Source organism: Dreissena polymorpha, chromosome 15 (assembly GCF_020536995.1).
Source record: "Dreissena polymorpha isolate Duluth1 chromosome 15, UMN_Dpol_1.0, whole genome shotgun sequence".
Lineage (NCBI taxonomy): Eukaryota > Metazoa > Mollusca > Bivalvia > Myida > Dreissenidae > Dreissena > Dreissena polymorpha.
Window position 1 is genome coordinate 56461825 of NC_068369.1, and position 18564 is coordinate 56480388.

At 35.9% G+C, this 18564-nt stretch overlaps 1 protein-coding gene and 1 long non-coding RNA gene across 2 annotated transcripts; one reads left to right on the top strand and one right to left on the bottom strand.

The window, feature by feature from the left end:
• The first annotated feature begins 255 nt into the window (after positions 1-255).
• Positions 256-13071, top strand: LOC127860246 (uncharacterized). The gene is made up of 12 exons (XM_052398184.1): positions 256-505; positions 950-1156; positions 1723-1770; positions 2593-2677; positions 3925-4051; positions 4460-4549; positions 6013-6186; positions 7447-7612; positions 8053-8205; positions 8933-9115; positions 9230-9287; positions 12781-13071. The coding sequence occupies exons 1-12, from the start codon at positions 433-435 to the stop codon at positions 13052-13054; spliced, it is 1638 nt and encodes a 545-aa protein (XP_052254144.1). The 5' UTR covers positions 256-432; the 3' UTR covers positions 13055-13071.
• On the bottom strand, positions 2464-3798 carry LOC127860247 (uncharacterized). The gene is made up of 2 exons (XR_008039649.1): positions 3629-3798; positions 2464-2707 (listed from the first exon to the last, which is right to left on the bottom strand). It is a non-coding gene; the product is annotated as an uncharacterized LOC127860247 (long non-coding RNA).
• Positions 13072-18564: the final 5493 nt, after the last annotated feature.

Sequence of the window (18564 nt, forward strand, 5' to 3'; positions counted from 1 at the left end):
ACCATTTCCGTAATGTATAAAGACGTGCAATTGATCAATTGTCTACAAATGGTTCAATTGTTTGAGGATGGTAGAATTGTTAACATTTCTTGTAAATGCATACTAATAATTGAACATATCAAGTTAACTGAATACCTACAGTAACAGCTTGCTTGCTGATAATTGTGGTGCGTCATGCGAAAATGGATCTAATGTCATACGCGGACAGGCCTGCCCCATAAGCAGGTTGCATATGGCATAAGATCAATTTCCGAATGACGCGGCTGAAAGAAGATCTTTAGCCGGCTGTTTCAGATCCTCACCCTTTTCATCATCGGCCTCGTTGGCGCTAGAGGTCAGATTTCATCGACACAGGTTTCCTCGACAAATGGAACGGTGGCAAGTGGCGGCGGAAGTACCGGTGGCTCGCCCGGGACAGGAGCGGGCGGCCAGATGCCACAAATGATGTTCCCGTCGGCACCCAGCGCAATTCGCCACGTGGGTGTGTCCTATAACATTCTAAAAGGTATCAAAAATCACTGTGTATGCACGTGTATTTTTTCTGTTTCGAGTTCTATACCATGGACGGGTTTGTATGTACAATCTAATTAAAGTGGCCTCAACTCAGCAATCTCATCGGAAAAATATGAAGTGGATATTCTAAATATTTCTGCAGATTGACGAAGTTTTCTATTAAGGCGTATTGATCGTGATGTATTGCTACTTGAAAACTGAGACATTTTTAATAAAACTGTTTATGAAAATATTGAGGTTTGCCCTAAATAAATCAATAAAAATAATAATAATAATAACAATAATAATAATAGTAATGCATGTTTTTATTAAGATGGCATTAAATAAATATATATTGCGATACAAATCGTTATTTTATTTTAAGTGTAACATCCAGTAACTCAAAACGGGCCCAAATCGTGCATTATTTCTAAGTATCCCATATCCCGATACCAAGGTAACCCGGACGGCGAGTACTGGTCCACGGGCGGCGAGGACCCGGGCGTCGATATCACGCGGAAAATCTTCACTATCAGCGCCGGGTACCAGCCGCCGGAGATAATTGTTGATCACCATGACAATTGCCTCATGTCGCACGGCTTCACGCTTTTCTATAACCCGCAGTCATACCAGGACAAGCTGTTTACCACTGTTCAGACCAGCGGTAACACTTCATTTGAGCCGCGTTCTGAGGATCTGGGCTTAATGCATGTGCGTAAAGTGTCGACCCAGATTAGCCTGTACAGTCCTCACAGGCTAATCAGGGACGACACTTTCCGCTTTTATGGTATTGGTAGTTTCAAGGAAGTCCCACCGTACCGAAAATCAAGTTAAGGCGGAAAGTGTCGTCCCTGATTAGCCTGTGCGGACTGCACAGGCTAATATGGGATGACACTTTACGCACATGCATTTAGCCCAATTTTCTCAGACCAAGGCTCATTTGTTTTTGTTCTAAATCCGTTGTGAATGGGTCCGTTATATTTTATAAACTTTGTGAAACTTATATTTCAAACTACTGTGAGATAAAGTTGTAATGCTTTACCAGTTACGTTTCCAGCAACGTTTTTGATTGCTCTTTTTAACTTGCAACCTAGTGTGTTATTCATCTCAATTGAACGAGTTTAATTAACTATAACTTTTGAGTATTCATGTAAAATTTATCATTTTTCATACTTTAACCGTTTTCTTGTTTAACAAAAATGCAACTTTCCCGATCATCTACATTTCTAGGCTCCGCGGACGCTGCTTTGAAGCCATTCGCTTTCTCTCTCAGTTCCGGTAAGAATAGCTATGCGCAACTTAAATACTTGTCATATATAGAAAAGTAGACTCAATGTAATATCACATGTCATCACAAAACACACACAAAAATACAAAGCAAACAAATGTATAAACACATCAATGACTATTAACGCCAAAAACACGCAATATTATATCTTTATTCAATAGTATAGCCTTATTAATAGCATAAGTTAAAGATGGGGTAATCACGTGAGCAAGATCACAAAGTTATAGCTCCTGCTTTGAAAATTCGTAGCGAGCAAAGTCGCGATATCGAGCAACTATTAATGCATTAACACATTAATTAACGCTTATTACATTCTTGCTGATACGGCTGGAAAGTGTGCGGCATTTAAACAATTAATAAAAGAAACAAAAGGTATAAAATGGCGAAAAATTCGTGTCTCGGTATGGACGTCGCCATCTTGTTTGTGTCAGTACACGCTCCTGGTAAAATCTAATTGCGCAATCACACGACACACTCATTCTGTCAAATCACACGGATAGCATATATTTTTTTCAACAAATGAACAGATGCATATGTTCCAAGGTATTGTAATACTCATGACACCCTGTCACATATCACCATCAAAATACTGAATAAAACGCCGCTTTCATTTTAGTCAACCACATGACGCATCTAAATTACTGACTCCAAACGCGCAATCACATTTTTTTTTCAAATCACACTACAAACTCGTATTGTTATAGTCAAATCATGTGGTACACTCATAACGCGTAACTTCATATTAAACCCATATTGTTCATCACATGCATGCTCACAGAGTCAAATCGTATGGCGCTCGCTTTTCATGACAGCTTATCAGGCGGTTGTGCAGCAGACGTCAAAGCACCACTACATCTTCCAGGATGCCACCACGTTCTGCACGATAGGTCACGTGAGGTCAGCCCTTGTATGCTTGCATGTTCAATACTAGTTTGCAAAAACAAAACGCTAAGGTTACATTATGCCATAAAATCGAGATGTTATCGAAATATTATATGGTAAAGTCTCTAAAAACATTTTAATTTACTAAAAGACATGATTTAAATTAAAAACTAAAATACTCGTTTTGATTTTTTTTTCGACCCGTGTGTAGGAAAAGCATTTATGTTCACTATTATTAGTATGGTTTAAAAATATAGACTACAGTTTGCACGAAAGTGGGTTACGCTTAATTTAAAAGTAGCCGGATATTTTAATAGTGAAAACACTGTGAACTTTAATAATTATAGAATTCTGTACAACATGTCATTTTACTAACTGTTTAATTCTTAAATGCATGAAACATACACTGCTCTCACAGAAATGTATAAATACAGGGGTCATAGTGTACCAAAAGTTAAGTTTTTGTCATTAATACATTATATAAGGATTGAATATGTACATGTACAATGAGCCATTGTTTTACGCTGTAACGACGTAGCAATACTACCAACTGACCAACCATATTAAAATTGTGATCCGAAAACAACGGTCACCTGTGAACAACGGTCACTTTGGTCGTTTCCCTTGACTGACCGCTGTTCTCGGTTTTGATTGTATAAATTTACATAAAGCAAGCAGTTAACAACCAGTGTATAAGGAACATTGAATTTTGTATTATATTTAACTTAATTTTTTTCGAAATATTGTACGAAATACTCATTGATTTTGAGTATTAATGTTAGTCTAAGGGAAATATCGAACGGTTAATCGATTGCCAAAGAAGTGAGAAGTCCTAGTTGTCCTGTTATACTTTCAATGGCTATTAACATCGACATATACAGTATCCCCATTTATGTGGTGGCCACTTTAATCTACGCCTGTGTAATACTAGTAAAATACTGCTCGGTTTGATTGACAAAATCTGACCGACTTCCTCCGATTCTTGAGTCTTCAGGCTTTGAACATTAAATCTCTGTATCCACGAATACTAATTGGCATGCACATGTAGGTCACACACCACTTTGTAATTTAATGTGTAATGTACCGAGTATTCTTATCGCAGTATAAATTTAACAACACATGTTCCCAGCTTATCAGTCACGATCTTTTTCCCAAAATGTACTTTATGGACCGGTCATAGCTCACTTACATATAATATTAAAATCGCTCTATTAATACTTTCTTGATTACCGGCTTCTCACTTAGCATCTCCGATCTCGCAGGTACTCTATGCACTTGGCAGAAACAGACCACTACCCTGTAACACGGGAGTTTGCGAGCGAAGTGTGCCACCTTCCGGCAACCTACGACAAGGCCACATATATGACCTTCGTGGAGACATGGGGAACGGTACGACCCTAACCGCAATTAAATGACCAATTCATCATCGCCATCATCTCCAAAATAGCATCGTTGTCGTCGTCATGTTTGTCGTCCTCCTCCTCTCTTTCTCCTCCTCCTTTATATCACCATCATCATCGTCGTAGTCGTCGTCTTTGTCGTCATCATCATCAGCAGCAGTAACAGCAAATTATCCTTCTTGTTCTTCATCTTGATCTTCATTTCATTATTATTATTATTATTATTTATTATTATTATTATTATTATTATTATTATTATTATTATTATTATTATTATTATTATAATTATTATTATTTGTATTATTATTATAACTGTTATTATTATTATTATTATTACTTTATTATTGTCATTATTACTTTTGTGTTATTGTTATTGTTTTAACCTCCACCTGCACAGCACGTGGTGACCGAAATCGACATCGGCAAAATCTTCACCAACAGGTTTGTGGCCAGGCTCAGAGATATCTTCAACTTCGTCATGTTTAACGTAAGTGGTTCAGGTTTACCCAACACTAGAACAAACTCGCATTTCATTACTTTCATCGTTTTTTTATCATTCTAGTTACCACATTTACTGTTTTTCTACATGTACATCTATGGCATTATTTTTTAGTTAAATATTATAGCATGGGTTACTAAGCGGCTGCTTCCTTTATCTCAACTCATTGTTACAATCAATAATACGTGTCGCGCTTCGCGCTCTATATGTGGTTGGGATAGTACTTAGGGCCTATGATAGACAACCATAAAAATACATGGATAATAGATGTGTTGTTTGCATTTATTTGTTAATATAAAAACACGTGTATTTTTTATAAGATATTTTAGTGATGTAAGACATTTTATTTAACGTTGTCACCACGCGGCATCCATTAATTTTAATAAAAATGTCTAATTGTAGTAAAATGGATTTTGAAATGTCTACATAAATAAAGCTTTATTATATTTATTACCTGACTGAAAAAAACGGGATTGAACCGGGGGCCTGTAGATGATTGTTGCGTAAACAACTTCAGTCTAACGCTCTCCCAACTGAGCTATTTCGGCTGACATCATTTATGTACTGCTATTTGGTGAAGTTGTGTATAGCGATCGTTATTATATTTCTATTAATAAACTAATACATTGTACGTTTTCGTACCACTACGCCTTCCAATAAACTTGCTTGCGCGATAGGTCGTCAAATATCGTACTACATTGATTCTCCACTAAATAAGCAAATTAGAAAATCCACAAAATAAATATATATTTGATTATGTTTTGTTTTTATACAAAACCAGAAAGTTTCGCGTATTTGCCCAGTCCCTGTGATCTTTAACCTGTGATCAGTTGTGGATCAGTTATTAATTAAAACAATTAGCTGTGCATCATTGGCAAAAAAATGTTGTTATAAATGTAATAGGCACAAATGCAGTACTCATTTACACTAATTTACACTAAAAATCACAACTATGCAAGATATTTTTAAAACAAAAATATATACATTGATCCGTAAAATAACTTCTCCTACCATAAGCGAAAAAAAAGCATTACATACTAGTCGCCGCTCTCCATATCGACGCCAATAATACGAGTATCTCAGTGGTTTGAACCATGACGAAAAATATGTATGGGCGGTAAACATTTAATGCCATATTTAAAATTGCGGTCACTTTGCACCTGTCGATGGTACACTAAAACATTTTACTCCAACATGTACGCTTCTTTACAACTGTTTCAGCTTTATTGGTTAACATGTAAGTAACAAACTAAAAGGAACAAGAAAACTTTGCGTAATACATTCGATTGCAAAACAAACATTTTGTGATTCATATCTTTTGCTGTTGACATATAATTTTCTGAAAATGTTTACATCCGTTTTGGTAAACAAACAATTACATATTTTTGCCGTAAACACGAAGTTCTCGAGCAACTTTGATGGAAAAAAAAGAATTTCCAATTTTCAAACAGGTTACAGACGACATCAGCATGGCTGGTCCGCAAGATGGCTACCAAAGTTCTTACGTCATCGATCTGGACGCATTCAAATACCGACACGAATACAAGTTCATTGTCGGCGTCATGGAAGACCAACTAGCGATCGGAGACTTTTATCACAACGATGTAATCGGTAAAACTGTTCAGGTGGGGAAATATGTTAGTTGTTACGTTATTGAGTTTGAAATTAACCCATTTGTGCCAAGTGGACTCTCCCATCCTTCTAAATTGGATTAATTTATTTCGAAAATTAGGGATGTCTAGAATATTTATTTCTAGATTTAGAATATTTCTTACAGAAATTCCTTTCAGCAAAAAGCGCAGACCCTGATGAGACGCCGCATCGTGCGGCCTCTCATCTGGCTCTATGCTGTTTGCCAAGGCATTTTTTCTAGACGCTAGGCATAAATGGGTTAATAACTTAATACAAAGAATTAAACCTGAAAATGCAATAGTGATACACTCTTAAACCTTATTATTCATTTGTATGTGGCTAATACAGATTCTTCTATTTTCCGAAATGATCGCTACTTTTTTTATTAATCTTATTTATGTTGTCTGTGTAAATAACGATTCAATTGTCTTATCATTTGAGTCGCCAATCATGTTTTAAAACCACGTCTTCAAGTGAGACAAAAATGTTTCTAGACTTCTTGAGTACATTAGAGATACGAAGAGTCGCTACTTATGTGAGTCGCATTTTGAGAAAACTGGGCATAATGCATGTGCTTAAAGTATCATCCCAGATTAGCCTGTGCAGTCCGCACAGGCTAATCAGGGACGACACTTTCCGCCTAAACTTGATTTTCGGTAAGGAGGAACTTCCTTGAAACTAAAAATACCATAAAAGCGGAAAGTGTCGTCTCTGAGTAGCCTGTGCAAACTGCACAAGGCTAATCTGGGACGACACTTATCGCACATGCATTAAGCCCAGTTTTCTCAAAACGCGACTCATATAAATCGGCCATTCAGTTGGTGGGCCGCCTTTGTTTTCGGTTTCTCAATAAAAGTAAAGATCCAATCTTTCAACTTTGTAAAACAGTCAACATTGCGATTTCAGAGCAAATATCGGAGACAAGTTATTTCCGAATTGCTTAGCACAGTCATGTCGGCAAAAATGGAACTTAAATGAATGTTCACCATACCACAGCGTTTATCTGATCTCCATCTAATGCGATATCCTGTATTAATCGCTTTAACCCATTTATGCCTAGTGAACTCTCTCATCATTCTAAATTGGATCAATTTATTTCAAAAATTAGGGTTGTCTAGTATAATTATTTTTATATTTAGAAAATTTCTTACAGAAATTCCTTTAAGCTTACAGCACAGACCCTGATGAGACGCCGCATCATGCGGCGTCTCATTTGGGTCTACGCTGTTTGCCAAGGCCTTTTTCCTATTCAGACGATTGACGTCGCCTTAGACATCAAGTACTGGGCGTTCATCCAGTATTTCATCAGCCAGGGTATGTGTCCCGCCGACGCCGCCAGCAAGCTTCCCACGTGGCAGGCAAACATCGTGCGTGCCCTCAAGGAGTACCCGACCTTTAAACAGGCCACTCAGCCCCCGAGTAAGTGATCTTATAAACAAACGTGAAGCAATGTCATTGTTTTGCTGGCAATATTTACACCACCTCTCATACACCCATTGACACGAAGTATTATATTAACATGAACAGTGAAAAGGTCAATTTAAGGTTTGTTCAAATACCCACGCAAAGTGGCTATTTTTGTTGTTCAGTGTTTTGTAAATTTGATAAATAAAATCATGTTTATACAATCGGAACTAATTTTATAGCTGTTTACCTCTAATGTTATTGTTACCCTCAGGGGGGTGGTGGGCGACAGGTTACTGTCAGTAAAATTGCGTATTTGATTCAAAAGTGATGTTATAAAAATATTTGTATTGAAAAGAATTTTGTATGACAAATAGTGAAAAGAAGGCATATTTATCTTCAACAAATATCTTAACAAATAGAAGTATATATTTCATCCCGCGATATCACCACAGAACTGCCGCTGTCCATGCCCGCAACCTGGCCCCTGGGTACATACAGCGTGCCCAAGCCCGCGTCTGGCTGCCCCACGGGCTTCGTAGAGGGTACCGTCACTGTATCACAGCCCCAGCATTCCGGCAGCGGACCCACGGGACTGCATCTAGACGGTTGGACGAAGTTTTGTTTCATGGCAGTATGCCTTTTTACGACCGCTGGCGTTACTTTAGGCAATTTCATGTATTCTAAGATACTTCTTCTTCGATTTATTGCTTTTTCTTTTTATAAGGTGATTAAGAAACGCATTTTAATAAAAAAAGGAGATTATGTCTCCGTGGGAGATAAATGAATATTTTTTCAGGGCTGAAAGAATCAGGACTAAAATCCTCTATGAATGTTTTGTCAGGGCTGAAAGAATCAGGGCTAAAATCCTCTATAAATATTTTGTCAGGGATGAAAGAATCAGGGCTAAAATCCTCTATGAATATTGTGTCAGGGCTGAAAGAATCAGGGCTAAAATCCTCTATGAATATTTTTTCAGGGCTGAAAGAATCAGGACTAAAATCCTCTATGAATGTTTTGTCAGGGCTGAAAGAATCAGGACTAAAATCCTCTGTGAATATTGTGTCAGGGCTGAAAGAATCAGGGCTAAAATCCTCTATGAATATTTTTTCTGGGCTGAAAGAATCAGGGCTAAAATCCGCAATAAATATTTTGTCAGGGCTGAAAGAATCAGGGCTAAAATCATGTTCAATAAAAAGCAAGTCTCTTAATGGACCACTGAAAATGTTGTCGGAAGGAGGGAGAACAACTATTAGCAAACACCTTATCTTGCTTTATTTCATTTTATAAGATTTTGAGATGATTCACAGAAAAACATTCTATTTGTGTCAACAGGGACGCTGGCTAAGGACTCGTACGGCCTGAAGTACTGCACGAAGGAGGACCCGAGTCCGAGTGAGTACGACATCTACTGGCCCAGGGGCGACTACTGCATCCAGCAGTACGACAGCATGTGTCCGTACGCCTTCAGGACGGGCAAGATCAAGATGCGCGCGTCGTCGGCGTCAACCACTTCCGGTTAGACAATATTTTCATGTCTTAAACGATAAGGATCAGATAAGGTACTTTGAAATGTTGTATGTGAAAGTAATAAGCTTGAAAAAAATAGAAAGCACATATTTTTAATTACAGGCATAGTCCCGACCGGAACTTACGGTTCCACAAGCACAGAGCTGATTTTTTGCTGCAGGTGAGCATGTAATAGTGAGCAAGTGACAATGTTTGACCTCGTGAGAATGATTTATGTTCTCTCAATCTTTAGCGAAATCAAAATAAAAACGTTTAGTTTATGCTTAGTTTCAATCTCAATTGCATTGAAAGTCTTAGGCGTATTGAGACTCTCGCAAACCCGTTTTATGGGTAGAAACAGCGCTTTAACACATTTATGCCTAGTGGACTCTCCCATCCGTCTGAATCTGATCAATTTATTTCCAAAATTAGGCCTGCCTGGTATATTGTCACGACTCAGACTTTTGTGAATATAAAATATCTTCGGAGGCGGTAGCGAAACGTGTCATTTAAACAAATATATTTCTTATTTCTTTTAGTTAAGAAGTAAAAAATAAACACATTTTGTAAATTTTGTCTAACATATCATTGATTATTTTCATCATATCACACATTTATGAACATAATACATTCATAACAATGATAACATTACGTGAGAAAAGTTAGAGTTATAAGTTAATAATTATGTTAAAATTCTGCCAGTTTTCTGTTAAAATTTTGCAAGTTTTTCTGTTAAATTCTGCAAGTTTTTCTGTTATATTTGTATGTTATTTCTTTTTCTTATGAGGTTGTTAATTAAAAACCATCAACTTTTTAAGCTTTTGTCTTTCTTTTATTCTCTTATTTTTGCGTTACCACCTACCGACTCAACCGTTCTGGTTAGAGTGATTCAAACTCAGAACTCCCGGCCTTTTATACTCTCAGAAATTCTGTAACCGCAGAATTCTGCTAAATGTCATAACATGAACAGCAGAAGGCTGACAGAATCACCAATAACTTTGGATTGTTCAATTAAAAATAAAACATTTCACTATGTATTAACAATATAATATAATTTTATAATACTACATAAATTACCTGCATATTAGCTTTTTTAAATGCAAATAGTACTTTAAAACAATAAAAATTAATACAGTATAAAGACAGTTGACAACAGATTGTTTACGTAATATTTATTGACGTCATTCTCGGCTACAACGCTACCTAGGGTTAAAAAACACTAAATAAACGTGTGTACAATAACTTTACAAACATCTGGATTTTAACTCAAACAATCGCGGAGCTGGTAATCCAGGTAAATTTTTAAGTCTGTTATCATTAGAGTCTCATACAATACTATAGCTTAACTGCAGACAGCATTCGAAACATAGGTTAGATATCAAACAGTAAATAAACATTACCCCACCCACTAAGGTATACATCTGTTACACTACAGTATTTATTTCTATATTTAGAATATTTCTTAGAAAAATTCCTTTAAGCAAACAGCGCAGACCTATGCAGGGATTAATCTACATGTGCGTCCCGCGTCTTTGACGCACCAATATCAAAATAGACGCATCGTTTTGAAATATGTGCATCCACTTGGACGCATTGCTGGACTGTATCCGTTAACGCATACGCGAATCACAATAAGTACGAACCATCTTTTGTACGAGTCATAAGTGTAGCAATGAACGCTGAGTTTAACCAAATGAGGCTTGAACACTCCAGCAAGTCTTCTGATAGGCTCTAGTCGAGCCGCTGATGTATAATACGAACCAATTAGAATCGACCTTTAAAATATAATGATGATATTTTCTTGAGTCCCCGGATGAAAACCTGCTTTAACTTTGTGTAACTTAGTCATAAATAATAAAGAAAAAATGCCTCCGAAATAAGGTGTTGAAGCTTAATCCAAAACAAACAAATCTAAACTTTAATAACGGTAGGTCAACGGCTCGCAATTCGGATGTTAACAATAATAATATCATCGATTTGAATCAAGTTGAAATGTTATAACAGGTTACATTCATGTAACAGATAATGTTATAGCCTATGTAAAGGCAAACAAGATAGTGATAACTCTGAATTTGTTTTTTTTTATTTCAACAAGTTTTTGAGATTATTAAAGTTTAATGCAAGTATGTAGTTATTGAGCTAGGGTGATTTAGACATATTTTCTTCACTACTTGGTATCTTTCAAAATTTGGGACCCTTCTTTTTCAAGGTGGACTCATCAATTTTGGCCTGGGACTCATTGGTCTAAAATCTGCGAGTTCAGGGACCCATAGATAGTAAACTCTAGATTATTCCCTGCCTATGGCAAGCGGTTCGACGCATAATCCCAAAAAACTAGGTTTCTCATGAGAACCTAGGTATTTTAATGAGAACCTAGGTTCTCATAAGAACCTAGGTTTTCAAATGAAAACCTAGGTTCTTGTGAAAACCTAGAATACCAAACGAGAACTTAAGTTAGTTCTCAGAATGAGAACCTAGGTTCTCATGAGAACCTAGGTTCTCATTTAAAAACCTAGGTTCTCATAGATTCATAGAACTTAGGTTCTCATGAGAACCTAGGTTTTCAAATGAAAACCTAGGTTCTTGTGAAAACCTAGAATACCAAACGAGAACTTTAGTTCTCAGAATGAGAACCTACGTTCTCATGAGAACCTAAGTTCTATGAATCTATGAGAACCTAGGTTCTCATGAAAAACCTAGTTTCTCATGAGAACCTAGGTTCTCAAGCGTAAACCAAGGTTTTCAAATGAGAACCTAGGTTCTCATGAGAAACCTGGTTTCTTGGGATTTCATAAACCTTGTTTTTCATGAGAACCTAGGTTCTCATGAAAACCTAGGTTCTCATGAGAAACCTGGTTTCTTGGGATTATGCGTCGGACCACTTGCCATGATTAACCTCCAGTTGTCTCCCATTGCTTGGTACACGCTGGCGGCATATGTGTAAAATGATACGAAATAGGCGTGAAACCGTGAATGTAACTCCCCAAGAATGAAATTAGTTAAGTAATCGGTCGACATTGGTCTGAACACGTAAATAAAAAATTAAACTGCATCTTTAATTGTAAATATTATTTTGAGACAAAAAAGTATAACAAATTCAGATCAATCGTTACATAATACATTGTTACAGCATTAAATGAGTTTCAGATATTCAGTTCCCTTGTTCGGGCCTCAAACGACTGTACGGTACAGTTTTATATTTTAAGTATGTCTGTGATATAGTAAGCAATCAGTATGGTATTAATAAAAGTTTGATCTCTATTGTTAATGTGTAATTATGTATTATTCAATCGTAAGATATCGGCAACTCTGCAAGAAAAACTTATGCAATATAGACTTTGCAAACATATTTCAATAACTTGAGATATCTGCAAAAATAAAGTTCTTAACGGCGTGTTTTTATTCTGTCCAGCCCGTGTGTAATCATATGATAACCCCATTGATCCTGCGCCCTGAATAATATGTGTCCCGTATTCCAAACGAGCAAGTTTACGCCGTCCGACGCGTAAATTCTGAAAACCTAGGTTCTCAGAGAACCTAGGTTCTCATGGAACCTAGGTTCTCATGACGTTGATGTGTAAGTCTGTTTTGATCTGCTTACAAAACTGCTAAAAAATGCACTCCTTGTTTATCATTTTTAGGCGAAATATTACTTAAATATTCACTATTTATAGGAACGACACTGTCTACTCGCACGAGATGTTCATGCCGACCGACAAACCCTTCTACCTGTTCCGGAACCAACATGGTTGCCAACAGGTTCACGGCATGGCCGTCACAGATGAGACGCTGACCTTCTACAATGACGTCAGCGCCACAGGGAGCATCGGCCAGACGTTCCTGGCCGGAAGTTACCCGTACGTGGAGACGGTTGGGCAGCAGTCTAATTATGGCGCCCTGCAGTACAAGCTTCACTTCTGCTACTACACGCAATTAATTACAAAATAAATTACTTTTTGTTTAAACCGCATTTGTTAATTGTTTTTTAAGTTTACCAAAAATTGTGTTTACAACAGCAATAATCACGACAAGGCTACTACGACGACGATCGCGATTTTGATGTTAATGGTAGTGGTGGTTATGGCATTAATGTTAATAGAGAAATCCACGAAGACACGTTGCCATAATAGCGATAGTAAAATTTTGATAATGGTTAGGGTGGTGAGGAGGTGGACGTTTAAGTTTTAAGTTTGATTCCTTTTTTATGCAAATTTGCAAATATGTCACATATGTTTTTCAAATGACAATTTCAATGAAATTCTTTTTATTGATGATTTAATCGTGTGTACTTTGAACAACGCGCAAACCTGATTAAAACATGCGTTCATAACGATTAAAATGTTGGAAGATCTTTATTTTAACTGGTGGATTTGAGAACTCTGAAACAATCTTACTTGCTTTAATAAAATGAACATCATTAAATACATTAAAAGCAAACAAAAACGGTATTAGGTTTATTTTCAAAGAAAAAACTGTATAATTAAAACAAGTAACAGGGAAACTTGTCGGGATTTGATTCAGGACATTATGGGATGACAATAAAAACACAAGCTATTTTATGATACACGTATTATCACATTACTTATGAAATGATCACACTTGATTTAACATTTTACCCTTCTCGTTTAATAATAATTGATAAAAGAAAATATATAGTCATTTCGTGCTCGCTCGTTCATACATGAGGCACATTTGGTTCAGAAAGTATGACATAAGTTTTGAGTAATAGCCATTGTCCATTATGTTCACATGCCTCCAACATAGCGGCTAAAATTATCGAAGCTTGCCGTGTTCCCATTATGAAACATAATTATAAGAAATCAGCAAAAATAGCAGAAGCATGATATAAATTTTATGGGGTCAGTGACAATAAAGGTCGTCATCCACTGACCAATTACGCCTACTTTAATCAGATTTCAATACACTAGCAATTAAATGTTGATGGCATGACTGATAAACGATTGTGCAGCAATTGCAGATAAAATCTTTAAAATGTCGAAACAAATTATTTTCTTGTTTTATATCAACCGGTTGGATTGTTATAGTCTGCCTTTATATTTTTAAGTATACTTGACAGGGCCGTACGCAGGATTTTTTGACTGGGCTTGGGAGGGGGCAACCGGGGAGGGTGCGTCAGGGGTCATACGCCCTAATTTTAATTTTGTTGAATTTGGCACTTTTCAATGTCAATTTGAATGCTTAAAATTTAATTTGTTATATAAATGTATGGCATAAATCAGCACCTTTCTGAAGTATAAAGCTTTAAACATTTGATGTGAATGACGTTTGATGAATAAGGAAAGCATACTTAAAAAAATGATTAAGAAATGCATTATAAACTATGACTGACTTAGCCATAAAAAATATTTTTTTTAAATACAATCCTCTTATACATTTTCAAAGATTTTTTTTTTATTATTTACCATCTACTACACATTTAACTTTCCCCATCCTCAACAGATAAATCCTCACAATCGCCTAAAGCTCTGACATAGATTGGACTAAGATTTTCTCTATGACAACCGTTTTCCTGTTGTTTTTTCACTTAAAATCCGATTTCGTAAAATTTGCTATTTATTACCGTAATAACGAAACAAACTTTTATAAAAATGATATCTGCATAAACATGCTTTTTGAGTACGAGTTTCGATAGTATAGAGGCCATTTAACAGAAAATTGACATAAATATGAACATAAATATGAACATAATATTTTTTTATATAGCCGACAAAGACCGATTTACCCGGGGTACATGTAAGTATGCTTAAGTGTACCCTGGGTACATGCAAGTAGTACCCGAGCCGACAATGACCAATCGAGCGTAAATTAGTGCTGATCCTCTTGTTTTTAAGGGACAATAAAACACATCTGCTCTTTTGTATTGATGGAAAGTGTACTGTGGGCCCTTTCGAGAGAGAGAGAAAACATAGAAAGATAACTCAATATGAAAATATAATTCTTTTGTTAAATAGCTATTTTTTAAGTATCAACATGATTGTTTTTTCACTCTTGATCGATAAATATTCTGATTCACGAGCATTAGTGTTTACAAATAAAATAAAATGGCTGCACACATGCATTATTTGCAGACACAATAAATTTAGTATTAGTAAATACACAGGTGGGTAGCGTGTGGCTATGATATTAATTAGTGAAAACATCATTTTGAATGATAAATAACCATATTATAACGAAAAATTAACTTTTCTGAAAAAAAAATATTTCACTATCAAATATATATATAACAAGGTATGCAACTCAAAATAAGCCCAAAACGGGGTGCATCGCTTTGAACAGTCATATCTTCATCAACTGTGCAGCGATTTTCACGATCTCGGTCTTATTCAACGCAGAAATGAATTTCCTTTCTGGAAATGTATATGTCTTGCAATATTTTTACAAATGCTGGGTCAACTTTTAAGAAATAACACGATACACAACACGCATGACCCAGTTGACAGTGATCATGCATTCTTTATGAATGAAATCTCCAGTTGTAAAGACACACCTCCGCATTGGACCAATGAAATCACTCGTATGTTTAAAATGTCAGTTAGTTGAAATGTATGTAAACAAAGGTTTCAAACGGCGCAGGACAGTTAGTCTTGATGCAGAATGTAACAACAAGAACGGTAATAATGTTTTTTCATACGTTTTATTGAATTATGGTATCGAACTACATGAACTTTGTAGGGAAGTTGCCCTTTACTCCGTGAAGATTTCAGTCTTAAAGACAGCATGATCACTGTCAACTGGGTCATGCGAGTTGTGTATCGTATTATTTCTTAAAAGTTGACCCAGCATTTGTAAAAATATTGCAAGACATATACATTTCCAGAAAGGAAATTCATTTCTGCGTTGAATAAAACCGAGATCGTGAAAATCGCTGCAAAATTGATGAAGATATGGCTGTTCAAAGCGATGCACCCCGTTTTGGGCTGATTTTGAGTTGCATACCTTGTTATATATATATATATTTGACAGTGAAATTTTTTTTTCAGAAAAGTTAATTTTTCGTTATAATATGATTATTTATCATTCAAAATGATTTTTTCACTAATTAATATCATAGCCACACGCTACCCACCTGTGAGTAAATATGGAAGTATTTTTTGGTAAATTTGCATTATTTGTATTTATCTATGTTTCTTTGGTATTTTGTTCATGCTGGGCTGCAGATAATACAGATTCCAGGTAATGTGTATGCACAGTACATACGATAATTGGTTGGTCTAATCTCTCATTGAAAGACTGAAACTTTATTAAATAGGGATACACAAACTAAATTAAAAACGTGCTTCAACATCAACCAAACGATCACAATAACTTAAACACCCTCAAAGTCTACGTGAATATGCTCCATTTTTAACCATAACCAAGATTGCGCAATCGAGTCGACAGCATTCCTAAACCGGTAAACTCTCGTCACGATGACCGCGCAATTACAATGACATATTATCGAGTTTTGATAAAAATCTCTTATCTATGTTATTATTATGATGAGATAACCGTCAAATTATTACCGCAATTTGCTTAAATAAACCGATCGTCGTGTATTCCAATACGGACATCCATCTTGTATATGGATTGGTGGGCGTTTTGTCCATGCAAATTATTTGTATATATTTGTGTGTATAACAAAACAGAAAGAGTATTTTGAACACTCAATACATAAGGTATTTTGTTTTAGGGCAAAACAAAAGGTACCATAATTGATATAATCATTCTCAGTTAAAAAAAGTTCTATGCTTTATGATAGCATAAAGAGAAATATAAGTGAATTAAAACTGATAATTCAATGTTTCAAACAGTAAAGATTTACAATGAAAACTATCGATAATTTCACTATTCTACTGTTTTAATTACTGTTTTACTGTGAAATGATATTTTTTACGAAATTTCTGAAGTTAAACTCTTTTCAAGTGTAAATAAACGGTGAAAAAAGCATACACAAATAAGAAATTTTGTTGGATTCGAAGAAATATCGATTTAAATTCACTCGTGATCATAGAATTAATTTTTTTCACGAGTGGCTCTCTTTGGTCACTTGTAAATTAAACTCGATACTCCACCGAATCAAACAAATATCCGTTTTATATTTTAACTGTCGCTTGAAGAACACTTGATGAATATTAACTATATTTAAAGATGTTTTGATAGTCCAATAAGACATTAACAGGGTAGCGTCTTTTGGATGAGCCTTTGACAGTCGAGAATGTACATATGAGTCGCGTTCTGAGAAAACTGGGCATAATGCATATGCGTAAAGTGTCGTCCCAGATTAGCCTGTGCAGTCCGCACAGGCTAATCAGGGATGACACTGTCCGCCTAAATTGGATTTTTGCTAAGAAGTGACTTCATTTAAACGAAAATGTCATAAAAGCGGAAAGTGTCGTCTCTGATTAGCCTGTGCAAATTGCAAAGGTTTATCTGAGAGGACACTGTACGCATTTGCATTATGGCATGTTAAATTGCAACTTTTACAACTATTTTAGTGGAAAAGTTAGTTTGTTCAATGCGAAATTCATTGTTTTGTATAATTCTAAACTGATTTTGATATAGTAAACTTATGTTAAATACATAGTGTTGCATTGTCGGATGTACACTTCCTAAAGATTAGTTGACGGAATTCTTTTATTGATAGAAATACCAAGGCGTCTCGGTTGACCCATTTATGCCTAGTGGACTCTCCCATCCTTCTAAATTGGATCAATTTATTTACAAAATAAGGGGTGTCTAATTTATTTATTTCTATATTTAGAATATTTCTTACGGAAATTTCGTTAAGCAAACAGCTCTGACGCTGAAGGGACGCCGCATGATGCGGCATCTCATCTGGGTCTAGGCTGTTTGCAAAGGCCTTTTTTGTAGACGCTATGCATAAATGGATTAATTTTGATCCTTAGCTTCCAATTTTTATAAATTTTTAAATAACGTTTTCAATTTTAAGTCGAGCAAACATTGTTCTCTCAAGAAAATCGATTCTTTAACAGTAATTATGCAGCGTGATTTAATTATGCAGATCTTATGCACAACAAAAATCTTATTACTGTTTACCGCAATCAACAACAAGAACATTACGACTATTATGTGCAAGCTGATGTCTGGCAGAACCTTGTTTTTATTAATCAGGATTTTTCGAGGTCTTCTCAATCCCTTGGGGACAATTGTCTTTCTCGATGATAAGCAGACAATAGATGGTGTTTGTCGTCCGGTACATTGCATTGTAACCAAGCCGTTAAAGTAAATAGTCAGTTTTTCCTTAAGGTAGTTTAAGGGTGACTGCACAGGGTCTATTTTAAGCAACGAAACTCCATTGTTCTCAAATTAAGTCGATCAACTCGGTTATTGGGTTTATGACGTCATTAAATTGTATATAAGGTGTTTCTCATTGGGTCAAAATCAGTGAAGAAAAAGGTATCCGAACTGCCAAGGAACAAGTAAGTTGTAATATTACT

Coding starts and splice junctions, on each gene's coding strand:
- LOC127860246 (XM_052398184.1), top strand. CDS start 433: ATGCCACAAATGATGTTCCCGTCGGCACCCAGCGCAATTCGCCACGTG. Junction 1,157..1,722: donor TACCACTGTTCAGACCAGCG/GTAACACTTCAT, acceptor CTACATTTCTAG/GCTCCGCGGACGCTGCTTTG. Junction 4,052..4,459: donor TCGTGGAGACATGGGGAACG/GTACGACCCTAA, acceptor CCACCTGCACAG/CACGTGGTGACCGAAATCGA.